This window comes from Kryptolebias marmoratus, linkage group LG5 (assembly GCF_001649575.2).
Source record: "Kryptolebias marmoratus isolate JLee-2015 linkage group LG5, ASM164957v2, whole genome shotgun sequence".
Classification (NCBI taxonomy): domain Eukaryota; kingdom Metazoa; phylum Chordata; class Actinopteri; order Cyprinodontiformes; family Rivulidae; genus Kryptolebias; species Kryptolebias marmoratus.
The window spans coordinates 7,098,569-7,114,112 of NC_051434.1; the positions used below are offsets into that span (position 1 = coordinate 7,098,569).

Below are 15,544 nucleotides of genomic sequence, written 5' to 3' on the forward strand. Positions count from 1 at the left end.
ACTTGTTTTTACAAGTTACAGAGTAAAAAAACATTAAAAACTGACTTTAACTTCGTGGCAGTAAAACCTAAATCAGCCAGAAACAAAATGAAACTCGGAAGCCCCGCCCCCCTTCATCTCAGTTGGCTCTTTGTCACGTGACTCTTTTCCCGCAGCAGAAAGTCACATGACCGCGTCCTCGAGGGGCTGCTGCCTACTTCCGCTTCCACCTGCGGAGGAAAGAGAGAGAGAATAAACAAATAAACAAATAACAGCTGAATTTGTCCGCTTCCTCGCCGCGGGAGAGAAGCGCGTCCGGCCGGGGGTGGAAGCCGTCTGAGCAGCGGGGAGATGAGCGCCGAGCGGCGGGAGGGCGGAGCGTTCTGACCGGGCGAAACCGACACCGCGAGCCGCCGCCGACTAGATCAGAAACAAAAGGGTTTTTCTCTGAGTTAGCCGACTCGTTTCTGCTTATAACCCCCCTCCACAGTTTAGGTTTAGGTTGGTGGGCCTCCTGATATGTCCCAGTACACAAGCTTCCCAGAACCGATGGAGGACCAGAACCCCTTCCAGGTGGGTGTCCAGGTGGAGCCGAGGCTCCTGCTGCCTTCAGCTCCCATCTGCGCTTCTTAACAGCCTCTGCTCTTCCCAACAAGGGTCACACTGATAAGCCAGGCTTCCCGGCGAACGCAGCGACTTGACAAATGTGACAAATCCCTGTTTTTAATGGAATAATAATAATAATAATAATAATGTGTGTTTTCTGCTTTAGGACCCAGCTGTGGCTCAGCACAGCAGCAGCACAGGATACGCAACACTGGACCTTTACAACCCCTTTGACAAACCAGCTGGGGTGAGCAGATTAAAAAAAACACAACTGAAGCAGAAACTTGTTGCTTCGCTTCGTCACCATCTGTGTATTTTGTGCCACAGTAACTCATGTTTCGCTTGGGAAAACATTTATTGTCCATAAACACGTCAAAAGCAAATGATTTTGCCTGAAAGAGCCTCAAAGGATCTTCCAAACGATGCCAAGATTGTGCATCTCGGTTAAAAAATAGCAAGGTCGGTGCTTGTTAAAAGTCTAAATCTAAATCTGGGGGACAAATAACATCCTGGATTTCCGCTGAATGACGTGAAAAATTGTCATCTATCACAGAAATTGTCACAATTCCTACATATTTTCACAGACATGCCATGAAACGTTCAGCAGGAGGGCTTTGATGAACGTTTAGAAGCGTCTTCAGTGGTTAGAACGATATTAATTGGGTATTTTTTTAAATGAATAACTAGAAATTAACCTTTTATTTACTCCAAATATTGGTTTTGTTACTGCATCAGGTTTTTCCATTTCCACATTTTGCTACGTGCTGATGAACTGAAGTGGTTGACCTTTGGTGAATAAGTAGTTGAAAACAAACTAACAGTCTGTTAGGTTGTTTAGGAAGTCTTTCATACTTACAAACTTATTGTTGTTTATGGAGGGAAAAAAAGTCACTTTAAAATGAGCATGTGCGCCTGTTTGTGTTCATTCGAGGCCCAAAATAATTTCATTCGTTCATTTTAACCGGACAGTCTCGGCTTTTCTTCAGATTTTTGCCCAGAGTAATGAATGCACGTGTTTCCTTTCTCGTTTTAACCATGCAACAGCCTCCGCCGCCGTACGAAGCCACCTCTCCCCCAGCCCCGCCCGCACAAACACCGCAAACGCCGTCCAGCAGGACGACGCCCACCGAACCCCGGAACTACGGCTCCTATAACTCCCAGGTATCCGTGACGCTGTGTTCGTAACTCCAGTGGAAGCTGGGTTAACAGATGGAGGAGGGGGATCAGGGAAAATGCGTTTGATCGGATGAATTTTAAAACCTGGATATTATCTGTCCTCGAAATCGAATATTTTAAAACGGCATCTTGTTCGCTGCCTGTTTGAGCCCTTGTCACGACAGCGCTCTTATCTGTCGTCTCTCTGTGTAAGCCCGCGGTGAACGCCACCACGGCAGAGCTCCTCAGGAGGCAGGAGGAGCTGGAGAGGAAAGCCCAGGACCTGGAAAGGAGAGAACGGGAGCTGCAGTCCCACAGCCTCGGACCCGGAGCCAGTAAGAACCGGAGGAGATGAGGAGGGACAGGGAACTTTAGGCTGAGAATTCCCATTTTTTATTTCAGTCTTAGATTATGGATTTAACTGTGATGTTTTCCCATCCGACACCTTTAAAATGGCAGTATTAAAGTAAATGTATCCACGAGGATAAACATCGTTATTTCTCCTCTCCAGCCCGTCAGAACAACTGGCCCCCGCTGCCTTCTTTCTGCCCCGTGGGCCCCTGCTTCTACCAAGACATCGGCGTGGAGATCAGCCAGCGCTTCCAGCGCATCGTCTCCATCATGTACTACTTCTGGCTGTGTGAGTCCCCCGTCCGTATCCTTCTGTCCCACTGGAGCTCTTTGGCGTTTCAGGAGTCTGATTATCCGAAGCCGACTCTGAAAGGGTCTACCCGGGCTCGTGTCTCGGTGGCCAGAGCTGGTCCTCACAAAGACCGAGGCGCCGCTGCTAGTCTAAGGTTCTGAAACGACAAGCAGCTTCATGCTTCTCTTTATTTTAAGCTCGGTTAAAAGCGAAACAAGGATTATGGATCTAAAGAGTTGACGAATTCGAATTTAGGCAACACTTAAACTTCAACTTTGATACCAATTTTTACAAAATGACATTAAAAGTGTGCCCAAAACTCATTTTTTATTAGCAGGATAGATTACTTTATAAAATGTAATTAGCCACGACATTATGTTTTTTACTTGAAAGGATTAAATTTAAAGATTCATATAAAATGTAAAGCTCTGCGCCTTGTTTAGTGCCTCTTAGCTTTAGGTAAGTCTGTTGTCCTTTATCCACAGATAACAGAGCACAAAAAGCTTTATGCAGTTTATCCGTATTTTATAGCTACACACAGAAAGCAGAGATGATTTGTGTGGTTTGGGATGTTAGCAGCCTGAAAAAAACAGTCAGGAAAAGCTAAAATGTTGGGATTTTTTTTAACTGTAGCCTTTAAAACCCTTTTTATAGACGTTTTGCTCATTTATTTTAATTATTTAAATGTTTTGTCACAGATTTAAAAAGTGGTAATCATCCTCTAAACACTGACATTGTATTTTTTAATCCATTGTAACGGTTTAAATATTATATTTTTTTTCTTTTAATAAGCCATGAACTTAAAGGATATCATTGAATAGTTGATAAAGGTTGTAAAATTGGCCTTTTTGTGTTTCTTAAGCGCCGTGTCTTGATGTGAAGACATTCAAAAAGACTAATTTAAACTCAACACTGGACCAAAACAAACTAACAAACTGTGTTTTCTTGCATGAGCTAAGGTCTTCTCAGATGGTTTTATTGGGGGGGGAGAAAGGTGCTTTTTTTTATTGCTGCGTTTTCTTTCCCCTTTTCGTTCACCCGCCTCTGTTGTTTTTGTTTTTCCTCCGGTCTGTAGTCTGCACCGGCACGCTCCTCTTTAACCTGATCTCCTCCCTGGCTTTCTTCTGCGTGGACACCACCACTGGTTCTGGCTTTGGCCTCTCCATCCTCTGGGCCATCCTCTTCACCCCCTGCTCCTTCGTCTGCTGGTACCGGCCCGTTTACAAAGCCTTCAGGTGGTTACCGCCGTCTCGTAGAAACGCGTGCTGGTTGCGATAATGTCACTAAACCGATGAACTCAGCAATGCTTTTTTTTCTCTCCTGTAGGAGTGACAGCTCCTTCAACTTCTTCCTCTTCTTCTTCATTTTCTTTGTCCAAGTGGGCGTCTTCATCATCATGACCATTGGCATCCCGGGATCAGGATACAGGTATGACTGATAAATGAACAAATAAAACAAAATTTTATGGCTATAATCTGTGATCTAGTGCTTATAGCTGGAAGTAACCCTTGTGGTCAGGATTATGTTGGTAAATATGTCAATTTGTGTGATTTTTCTCATTTTTTTGCTGTTATATTGTTTGGTATCATGCAGAACTCCCTGTAAACCAAGGCAGTGAAGTGATTATTACCTTAGACCGCAACTATTAGTTATTATTTACACCTGGTGCTTTTCCTCGCAGTCGTCCCACTTTAACCCTTTTAAAACCACGGGGATCACCGGTGACTCAGAAAGCTCCAGAAAAAACTGTCTGAGTTGTTGTAAAAAAGTTTGAATTAGATTTTACCAATCTAAGAAATGTTCAATCTGCACTTTACAAGAATTTCTGAAAAGAAAATTCAATTCAGTTTGTCCTTTTCTTCTTATAGCACACAGTTTTAGGTATTTAATTACATAAGAATGTTAAATACATGACAGATTTTGAAAGTTTTACTTCTCCTAGAAAAAGGGTGTAAATTATTTACACATAGGGCATTTTTTGACACAATTATTGACAAAAATAGACAAGAAAGACCAGGCGTTTTATTAAATATATCTATTAATATGGTGCTAAAAGGGTTCACCCTCTCTCCTTGTGTTTTCACGTCCCTCAGCGGTTGGATTGTGAGCCTGGAGGCTCTGAGTAAAAGTACGCCTGTTGGTGTGATCATGATCATAAACTCCATCTTCTTCAGCGCCCAGACCGCCATGGGGGTGATCCTGCTGAAAAAGGTGAGGCGCGTTTTCTAAGCGTGGGGAAACCTCTCGGGTAGTGAAACCGTAAGGCGCGTTTTTAGGTAGGTTCTGATTAATTTATGTTGTTTTGTGAAGAGGATGTGTAGAACCGAGCCACAAGTGGGTTGGATTAAACGAGACATTAACTGAGACCTGGAGACTCACTCCTGAGTGACGGGAGGATGGACCGACGGATCGGAGCCTCGTCTTCAGTGATGAGGGCGTTGCTTCGATCGGTCGTGGTAAAAAGACAAAACTCAGGATTTACTGGTCCATCTACGATCCAACCCTCACCTGCGGTCAGGAGGTTAAACCTCTGCGACCCGACCATGGATGAGCTGTAGAAAGATGGAGAATCTATACTGATAAACCCAGAAAAACCTGGTTGTGTAGAAACTTGTGTACTTGATGGTGCCGAGTTCGGCAAGTGAGCGAAATCTGTTGTGTCGGAAGGTAAATTTAAAACACATAAAGATCATTGGCAAATAGTCTGGGGGGAAAAAAGTGAAAAGAAACATCTTTTACCTCTATTTTTGTTTATGTACCTGACGGTAACTGTGTTTCACATGATTCAGTTTTCAGGATTTACATCAAGGTCAAAATCATCAGCCGAGTGTTTTTATATACCAGTATTTATCTTATCATAACCTCCACCTTAGATTAAAAACAAAAAAATCAGCTTCCTTCCAAGAACATTTGAACCAAGCATTTGAAATGTTGGTTTGGAGAGAATAAATCTATTTCTGTGGTCCTGTCAGAAGGTGGCAGCGTTGTGTGTTTTGTTCGTGGCTGGGAAACTAAAAGTGTTGCTGCTAATCAGAAACAAACCTTTTGGGGAAGAAAAACCAGACAAAATCAGTCTAACTGGACCATAAACGCCAGGTAAACACTGAATCTTTTTGTTTCTAACCAAGGACAGAGATACAACCAGCTTCCATCGTCCGTCTGCAGCTAATATGCACCAAAAACACAATGAATACTTTAATAAAGTGTGTAGAAAGGATAGATGTTGCTTCTGGGTACCAAAGTAGAACTGTGGTAGAAGATCTTTATGCTGTTAATGGGTAGGAATGAGTTAAAATGTAAAAAGGTTGACAATTTTCCCAATCAGTTGTTGGATTCAGTCACTAGTTTCAAGTTTTCCATGGTCCATCGTGTCATTAATTTAGTGAATTGTGGTCTGGTTTAGAGTAAATTGGATGTGATTTAGTTCAGGCTCCACCGTCCTGGAAGGTTTTTGTTTTTTTTCCTGCTCCGACACACCTGATTCAAACGGTTTAATCACCTCCTCGCCAAATCCTCAGGTTCTCCAGCAACACGTCCTCAAGTCAGTCATTTTAAAGCAGGAGCACGTCTAAAACATGCAGGAGAGCGAGGAACGGAGTTTGACTCGTGTGCTTCAGGCCTAATCTGCCCCGAGATGATTAGTTTGGGAAGAATAATGCATCTTTACAACGTGTACCTCCCAAACGTGCACTCAAACATGCTTGGTTTTATTAATATGAGAATCAGGAGCAAACTGGTGCTCAGAGTCGATTGAGTGTGAGGATTAAATCGCTGCACAGAGCTTCCTGAATCCCCCCCTTTTTTTAAAAATGTAGCATTAAAGGTTTAGACGCATTATTTCTTTGGGAAAAAAATGAAACTGTTAAGCTGGTTTTTACACTTTGTTAGCAGCTCAGTGCAAGAGCGTCGTCCTTTGGTCAAATAGTCAGTCGAGAACGGCCTCGAATAAAAGCCACAATATCGGGTTGTGGGTGTCGTTTTCCGCTGCCCCCCACCCATTCATCGTTCATAATATAACGATGAATGGCTCCACGTATCGTGTCAACGTGCCACGCTCCTCTTCGCTCCAGGTCCACAGCATGTACAGGCAGACCGACGCCAGCTTCCAGAAGGCTCAGGCCGAGTTCGCCACCGGAGTCATGTCCAATCAGGCCGTGCGCCAAGCCGCCTCCACCGCCGCCTCCTCTGCCGCCCAGGGGGCCTTCGCCTCGCCTCAGTAGAGACGGACGGACGAGGAGGGTGCTCCCAGCTCCACGGAGGACCCGAGTCGATTCGACAACCGTCTGGGCTCGTCTAGCTTTAGAAATCATACGTGACAAATTGCCAAACGGAATTAACCAAAATCGTAAAAAGACTGATTGGTGTAGTCTTAAAACGAGGTGGAAAATGCAGGAAAATGCGACTGTTTTGCTTCTGTTTTTAATTGCTTTAAAAAATAAATATAAATTACTTAGGAACCTGTGTTTTTGGAAAGGTGCAAAAAAACTGGAGCTGCACTCTGAATTAATTATATTTGAGGTGCTCTGAAACAGCACTTTTTATAGCTTATGTGTGAACTAACAATAGAAAGGAGGATACTTATTAACTGCATTGCCAAATCATTTCACATCGTAAAGAATATAAAGTATTGTTTTAAGTATTTGTCACTGTTCTGTTTGTGCTTATTGTGTTATACCAGTTCTGTTTCTTGACTTTTTTATAATAAGTGTCATGCTTTCACAATTTGCTGCTGTTATTGATTTATCCGAGTGCCAGAATAATAAACTTTTTTTTAAACAAGTGTTTTGACGTGTGTACGTGGTCACTGAGCCAATCAAATGGTTTGAGCACAGTAGTTGTCCTAATGTCGTTAAATAAAGTCACTGTTAATATCTGATCGGGTTAATAATATTTATTAATATTTAGCTGTTTCTGCTAAGAGTGAGGTCATCATGGAAAATACAACTGAACATTTTCCACAAAAACACAGGACAACATTAGAAGAGTTAAAATGTATTATATAAAAATCTGTCAGTTTGGCAAAACTTAGATTTTAGCTTGTGTTTTGGTACTTTTAGCCACTCTTTTACTACATTCACCTTTTTAGATAACCTTTTACCTAGCCTTCAGCTACATTGAACTTTTAGCTAGTCCTTTTGCTACATTCAACTTTGAGCTAGAGCTAGCCTTATGCCACTTTTAGCTTCTAGCTACCATCTTGCTTCTTTTAGCTAGTGTTTTGCTCATTTTAGCTAGTCTTTTTTGCTACCTTTAATTTTGCTACATATAGCTTTTAGCTAGTGTGTTACCCCATTTCACTAGTCTTTTGGATACATTTAACAGTTAGCATTTTGCTTATAATACCTTTGTGGTAGTTTTTTGTTACTTTTAGCTTCTAGCTATCATTTTACTACATTTAGCTTTTAGCTAGTGTTTTGTTTCTTTTAGCTCTAAGAACTGTTTCAGCTTTCCCAGCAGATCCCATCCAGCGCTCAGCATTCAGTGGATTTTAGCAGAAACATGCAGTTTGAAATAAGCTGCAGCTTTAAACCCGAACCTATCAGACTGAACAGACAAAAAGCTTAAAGTAGCTTCAGTGAACCAAAGTATATTTCTGTGTTCAACAACTTCCCCTGCAGAAAAACAAACAAACACGATTCTTCTGCTGTGGTTTCATTTATCACACACAAACAGATGTGCGCTGGCTCTTAAAAATAAGGAACAAACTGTGTTCCCGTAAAAAACTTAATAAGAAACGTTAATTTACAGTTTTACACGATTCCTCGCAGTTTTGCGGAGCTAGCTTGGCTGTTAGCTAATGTTTGTTTTGATTTTTTAACGTACGTAACGTTTCCAACGGCTGCCGAACGGTGAAAGGTGAAATGCCTCCGCGCGGATTTTTTTTTTCTTTTTTAAATTAATTTTATTTTTAATGTACGCGTAATCTAACCTAAATCTCAGCCGGAGTGACTTCGCTCTGGGAGGGGGGTTTATCTTCCCGACCTGTCAAACCCTCCCGCTGGAGACTTTTATGGGCTGCCGAGGCGACGTCAGGGACTACTTTTCACCGCGAAGATGGCGGAGGCTGCGGATACGCCGCAACCCCAACGCCGGTTTTACTGCCACTGCTGTAAATGCGAGACGAAGCCCGGGCTGTCGGTGAGTTTTTATTAACGTCCCGAGACTCGAGGAATTTAAAAAAATAAATAAATAAACAAATAAAGTTCAGCCTGTTTTGATGGCGGAGGCGTTAACTTCAAACGAGTAAATGTTTACCTCGGAGCTGAAACCTGAAACAAGAGGCTGTTAAATCACAGCCCGGCCGTAAAACGTCTCTAAAAGAGGTCCTCTTGTGCGCAAAATGCGCACAAAGCTGTTAAATTAGAATGTTAGGGTAAAATGTTCACTTCGCCATATTTAGAAACGCCACCGCTGTCCTCTGTGTCCAGTTGTCAACTGAGAGAGGCGGCTGTATGGCAAACCGGTGTATCATATATTAATCAGTAATGATCATACTATCCTGTGCTGGCAAAATGAGTCACAATGAGGACATTTTCACTATAGAGTTATTATTTTCAAATTCATCGTCTGAAAACTTTCAAAATGATACGTAGTTTGTTGATTTTTGGCGATTTGTTGCCTGGTTATCAACAAGAATACATAAACTAACCCTGGTTTTATTTGTAATATGTCAAATCATTCCTACAGAAACATACATTACCTTCTCCCAGTTTCACATTATTTAAAATATAGAACAAACAGACTTTAATGTCAAAGAAAGATAGACTGATTCTAAAAAGACATCATTAGCATTTGTTTCTTTTGCCTCATTATGAGTTTTTCTCCATCTTAACAGCTAAAAATCTCCCAACTAAACACCGATCATACAGCCACTAATATTTAACTTTGAGACGACAAAAACAGAGCTATTGTTTGTTAAATCAATTCGTTGGGGGTTCGAGCCGTTGTTGCTGAAAAGTTGTTGTTCAGGAGTTATCAGAGCGTAGCTTCATGGTTAGAGCCAGGTCTGAATGGGGTCAGAAATTAAATTAATGGTTTGATTATATGTTACAATGACTTGCCATACAGAGGGTGGTTCACCACATCAGGGCCATCTACTGAGCTAGAGATGGAAATCCACAGTAGGCTGGAAAATGTTTAATTATTGTGTCTTCAGATTATAAATCATGACTAAAACTGTCAAATTTGTGTCCCATTATTGAATTATTTATAACTGTATAAAAACATAATGATTTTAAAAATCACAGAGCACCTTAGATTCGATTTCTCAAGATGGACTTTTCTTCCTCCAGGATTTAGTCTGCCCCGCGTGTGAGTCTGGCTTCGTGGAGGAAGTAACAGATGATTCCAGGTACAGACACATTTTCAGGTTTTCATGTTTTCATCGACAATAAAACCAGAGTTTAGACAACGTGTTTATCTTATTTAGGATCTGAATGCATTTGGGAATTATGTGAAAACCTCTTTTATGCTCATAAAGACGCACATTTCTAAAGCTCTTCTTGTGTTTTGTTGCTTTTTAATCATGTAAACCAAAAGACAGTTCCAAAATCTCTTTCCAAACTTCAACCCAATCCGTCATAAATGAAGAGATTAGTGAAGAAGGTGCTGCATATAGAAGAGCCAAAAAAATGTTCAAGAACGTATAAATGAGTATTATAATGGGGCTTTAATTCGAGTTTTGTCAAAATGTAAAGCTTTCAGGAGATCTGTTTGTCATTTCACACCCCTAACAGGTGTGTGTGTGTGTGTGTGTAGCCTCCTGCAGAACAGCACGCCGTCCTCTGCGGGTTTACCTTCCAGCTCGTTGTTCTCGGAGGTATTTGACACTCGTCACATTTCGGTGAGGACACCCTCCTCTGGCTCTCGTGGTTTGGCTCGACGGCTGACTTTCTCCGGTCTCGTCCCACAGCTGCTGTTCCTGGAGCATTCCGCGCTGCTGTCAGACCCGCCGTCCTCCGAGTCGGACTCGGAGTCGGAGGACGGCGGGGACGAGGAGGAGGAGGAGGAGGAGTCCGCGGGTCAGAGCGTTCCTTCTCCAGCGTCACAAGTGGCCACAGAGGGAGGGGAGCAGGATTCAGCCCTCAGCTCTGAGTCAGAGAGGTCTCCCTGGTCGGGGTGTGTGTGTGTCTGTATGTTTTCAGCTGCTGGACGGTGAGTAAAATACACCAAAACCCTTCAGCTCAGATTCTTCTCATGTTTAAGATCCTTAGAGGAGTTTCTGACTGACCTCCTTCCTGACGATGGAAACCCCGGCGCTACAACAACTGGACTGTAAGCTCATTTTTTTTGTTTTGTTTTAAATTTATCAGATAATTAGCTTTTGGTTTCTTTCACTTTGCCGCCCCCGCCCCCTTTTCTCCCATCCGTCTTTCAGATCCAGCCTCCTGCAGCTGTACTCGAACCCCGGGGATTACGCGTGGGGTCAGGGAAGTCTCGACACATTCATCACGGAGGTCAGTGGCAGCGAGGGTAACGGCCCCGCCTCACTCTGGGAGACGTCAGGAAGCCATGAACGAGCGCCGCCTTCGTGACGTCTCCTGGAGTGTGGAGAGACGAAGGGCTGATGATCGAGTCCTGACACCCCCGTAACTCGCGCTGTTTATCTTCGTTTCATGTCCCGCCTTCTCCTGCCGGCCCAGCTGTTTGGACAGTTGGAGAACACGGGCCCACCCCCAGCGAAGACGGAGATGATCTCATCGCTGCCGACGGTTCACGTCTCCCAAGAACAGATAGGTGGGGTTTCATGGCGTACAGTTCAACTTACTGTGTTTTAAATGCAGCTTTATCTGTTTTTCCGCATTTCCCTTAGACTTTAGTCGTCCTTCAGGCTTTCTGAAAGTCTTATGAAGCTTTTCTTTGGACTTGGCTGCTTTTTTTTTACTCATTTTCCTCTTCAGTACCTGACCATTATCAGAGGAGTCTTTTTTTTTTCTTTGTTAAGCCACTTAACTCCGACCTGTAAAGAGTTCAGGCATAAAAAACAACCGTTAAAAACCCTAAACTCAAGGGATGAACCACTGTTGTGTCGACACAGGACAGCTTGGATCTTTAGTTTCTTCGTTACCCTTAGCCTTAAACACTTCCCACTTAAATGAGTATTTCAGCACCAAGAAGGAGCTTCAGCAGGCGATCAGCTGAAGGATGGATTTATTTCTGTTTCTTTAAGACACGACTCTCAGCCTGTCTGTGTAAACCTGGTTCTTTTTGTTTCGTTTGCTTCCCACTCATCATCTTTCCTCGTTTTTAATCTCACACTGCGCAATACGCCGTCCTGATAAAAGGACTGGACTGAAAATGAGTAAAAAGAAAGGAAAACCTCTGAAAGATGTTCAGAAAGGATTAGAAGAGAGCCGGAGGGAAACGAGCCACAGTAACAGATCAGAGTTCAAACTGTTCAGATCGATTTTTTATTTTTGCTGTGTTTTTATTTCAGTTTTACTTTCTTCTCTTTCAGACAGCCGACTGGAGTGTCCCATTTGCATGGAGGGTTATTCTTTGAGGGAATCTGTCAGAAAGCTTCCCTGCCTTCATCATTTCCACGGCGGATGTATCGTGCCGTGGCTGGAGCTGGTAAGGATGACGGCTTTAAAGATCTGAGACGATCAACAGGATCTCCTCCGAACTCTCGTCTGGATGCAGAATTCTCTTTCAACCAGGAAAATAAAAATAAAAGGAAAAGCACTTCCTGGCTAAATGTTAACAGATTATGTTTCCTCTCGCAGCACGACTCTTGCCCAGTGTGCCGCAAAAGTCTCGACGGTGTTGTCAACGGCGTCCCGCTCTTGCCGGCGCCCCCGGAGGAGATCGCCGCCCTGCGGGAGGAACAGGAGCAGCAGGAGAGGCAGGCGATATGAGGAAAGAGCCGACAACGCTTCTCCCGTCAGATCGGCGCCGCTCTTTAAATAAAAACGCCCGGCACGAACCGCAGCCGTGCCGTGCAGCTTCAGTGCTTGCGTCATTCACGCATCTCGGCGAAGGACATTTTCTACCCTAACACAGCCGCTTTCTTTCTTCCTTTCTTTCTTTTTTTTTTTTTTAACGCCACGCCACTTACAGTTCAGAAGGATGCTGATGAGATCCAGAAGGGACGTTGCTTTTTGTCGCTTCGCAGTTTTTCTGAACGACTGACTTTAACGCGGCAAACTAATTCACCGCTTCGCTGTCAGGATGACAGGAGCTCACAGAGATGCAGAGAAACTCTGCAGAAACGTTGCCTCGGTGTCGCGTCGACCTCTCACCGACATAAAGCTGTTGCTGAAGCTTCTCTTAATAATGTGATAATCAAAGACAGATAAGCGTGACGGTGGAGTTTTACTGAGCTTTTACTCCGATCAGGGCTGTCGCAGGAAGTTTCTCTCAAATCTTAATCTTAAAAAGCCCTAAAAAACAGCACAAATACTACTGTAGTATTCTGCTAGAGCAGAATATGTTTTATTTTTGTTCTCTTACTTCCTTGGAAAGATATTGAAGCAAATACTTTATCAAATCGTCCCATGTTGAGAATCGTGTCTGGACATTTTAGGCCATTTTTCTTTAACCAAAGCCGTTTTCTTTTTTATTCAAAGGAAATAAAATGCCTGATTTTTTTTTTCCCAGTAGAGATGTTACAAATTTAAGTGTGAAAAACAAAACGGACACTAATTGTATGTTTTTTTGCTGCTGCGGATGAAACTAAATGTCAAACACTTTAATGTTGAAAAGCAGAAGTAGCACTTATACGAACTCTTTCAGGGAAAATTGTAAATAAAACCTTTAAACCACCATTAATGAAACAAGCTCTCGAGAGAAGAAAATTTGTTTTTTAGAAAAGATTTAGCATTAAGAGTTGGTCGGGTTAAAATATAGTTTAATTCTCCTCATTCCTGGCTGGTTTGTCACCATTTAAAATGGGTTTCATCAGGAGTTCTCTCAGGGTTTTTGAAGGTCTTTCAATTTTTTTTTTTTTTTTTTAAGCTCTGGTTGTTTTCTCCTTTATTTTCAATTTAGTCCTTGTCCTTGACCATGACAGCGTATTGTGCAGCGTGTGCTGGGGAAAAAAAAAAAAAAAACGTGAGAAAAATGAACAAGCGGAGAACAAAAGACGCGTCAGAGCAACCCGCAGCACACGAGCGGCGTCTGGAAGTCACGTCTTCGAGAGACGAGAGCGAATCGGGCCGAAGCGCTGTTTAATGCGACAAACCGGGTTATCGTTGGTGTTTTTAATCCCTCCGGTTCAACAAACGGGAACAAGTTGTTTTATGAGAGGCGGCTGGTGACAACGATCCGGTTTAAAATGTGTCCATACAGCAGTGGCTCATCCCTTGAGTTAGCAGCCTGTTCACGCTTGAATTAAATGTCTCAATTACAAAAACTACAACTAAAGTCTCTCCTTGGAAGCACGAGGAGTGATTTTTGTGCTTCAATTTTAGCTCCAGACGTTGCTGCAGATGGACACTTTTTCTTTTTGGCGAATTTTAAGTGTGATATTTTTTTTATAATTTTTAGGTTCAGCAGAAAACTGGATGGAAAAAATGTTCTTAAAACGTGCAATATGAAGAACAATACAAACAATTAACCACGTTTGTTATTTTTATTCCAGTGTCGTGGTCAACAGGAGCGCAGACCTTTACCAACTTTTACCAAAACATCGACTTTTTGTGGAGAATCTGCTGCTGATTTAATCATTGATAAAGATAAATTGGACTTTGTGAAGGGAATATGGAGTTTACATACAGTTAACAAAAAGTTGAGTTTGAGTTTTGGCGACTGTCAGCTTCACTTCTTCGGCGTTTGGACCTTAAAGGGTGGTCCATCCACGGTCCTGTGGATCTGGGAGGTTTAAAGAAAAAACAAACCAAACTGAGAGCCAACAACATTTTCACTTCAAGGCTTCAGGCCACATCACCTGATTTTTAGCCACCGTTTTCAACAAAAAGTGACTCATTTAACACTTTTGTTCCCGACAACAGACTAAAATGAACTCTCAAAGCACAAGAAAACCAAAAACCCAACAAGTGAAAGGAATTTTAATAGTATAAATGTTTTAGAAAGGCTTTTTATGTTCTGGACCGCCAACGATTCAAAACTCCCCTTTTCCACCAAAATTAGACTATTTTAAGTCCTCTCACTGAAACAATGTGTGTTTGGGTTGTTGTTGAGAGTCTAAGAATTAAAAAAAAAATAAAACTTGATTTGTCATTTTTAACATTTGTAAGCAAACTAGTTAGTTAAGTAGCTCATTATAAGACAACTAGAAACAAATGTAATCTGACCTGAGTATAAGGTAGATTTTTTTTTTTTGGGGGGGGGTAATTTTACTTGTCCTATAAATTATGTATGGGTCCATTATCCTAATTGTTTGTGTGTATGTGAGCAGCAGCAGCAGCAGCAGCAGAGTAAAGGAACAACAATGGTTTATTAATAGGTTTTCCCCTCATGTCCTGTTTTCTGCTGGCATGTTGACGCTGACAGGCACCGACCAGGAGGCTGACAGGCGGCTGCTGCCTGCTGCACGTCCGCGAACACGCCCTGGAGCCCGGCCCAAGGGGGAACCGACTCACGGTGACCCAAAATAGCGAAATAAGAAGGCAGAGGCATTTTGTGTCATTGACCAAGGACCGCAGGAACCGCGCACAACAGACATTTCTCCTCTCCTCTCCTCTCCCCTTCGCCCTCCTCGCTCCATACCTCCTCTGTGGCAAGCCAGTTTGTCATATAATAGACGAGCTCCTCGGGCGCAGATGTCCACTGTTACAGCTTCCTGGTCATAATGGACATTTCACCCCATGGAGATAAATTGGACTCAAAAGTATTTCTAAACTGCACAAGTAGGAGTCATCGTGTCGCCTGCTGCAGACGGATCAGCATTCCCGGGACTTTCTCCACGCTCCAGATTCGCAATCTCGACGTTGCGTTCAAGACTGGTGAAACTTATCAAACTGGGATGACTTCGGTTTACAATAATAAATGGTATTAACCTGTTTAATCCCACCGGCAACTAGGACTGGGCGTCGTTTGAATTTGAACGATTCCAATTCTGATTCCGATTCCAAACGATTCTCGATTCTGATTCTCTCACGAGGCGATATACGCTGTAACCTTCCTGTGGCACGCTTCGGTTTGTCGCCCCTGGACGCCGTGGTGAACGGAGCAGAGTCTGGTGAGCCGCCTGCCTAACGT

General features: G+C 42.8%; 2 protein-coding genes across 2 annotated transcripts; both read left to right on the forward strand.

The window, feature by feature from the left end:
* The first annotated feature begins 156 nt into the window (after nucleotides 1-156).
* On the forward strand, nucleotides 157-7,164 carry scamp3 (secretory carrier membrane protein 3). The gene is made up of 9 exons (XM_017419966.3): nucleotides 157-552; nucleotides 752-832; nucleotides 1,630-1,746; nucleotides 1,955-2,075; nucleotides 2,252-2,380; nucleotides 3,459-3,618; nucleotides 3,710-3,811; nucleotides 4,477-4,594; nucleotides 6,454-7,164. Exons 1-9 carry the CDS (start codon nucleotides 499-501, stop codon nucleotides 6,601-6,603), a joined length of 1,032 nt encoding a protein of 343 aa, XP_017275455.1. The 5' UTR covers nucleotides 157-498; the 3' UTR covers nucleotides 6,604-7,164.
* Nucleotides 7,165-8,239: 1,075 nt separating this feature from the next.
* Nucleotides 8,240-13,417, forward strand: si:ch211-81a5.1 (E3 ubiquitin-protein ligase RNF115). Its single transcript, XM_017420078.3, has 9 exons — nucleotides 8,240-8,521; nucleotides 9,676-9,734; nucleotides 10,142-10,202; nucleotides 10,296-10,501; nucleotides 10,589-10,657; nucleotides 10,761-10,839; nucleotides 11,026-11,119; nucleotides 11,841-11,956; nucleotides 12,109-13,417. Exons 1-9 carry the CDS (start codon nucleotides 8,438-8,440, stop codon nucleotides 12,238-12,240), a joined length of 900 nt encoding a protein of 299 aa, XP_017275567.1. The 5' UTR covers nucleotides 8,240-8,437; the 3' UTR covers nucleotides 12,241-13,417.
* The last annotated feature ends 2,127 nt before the right edge of the window (nucleotides 13,418-15,544 follow it).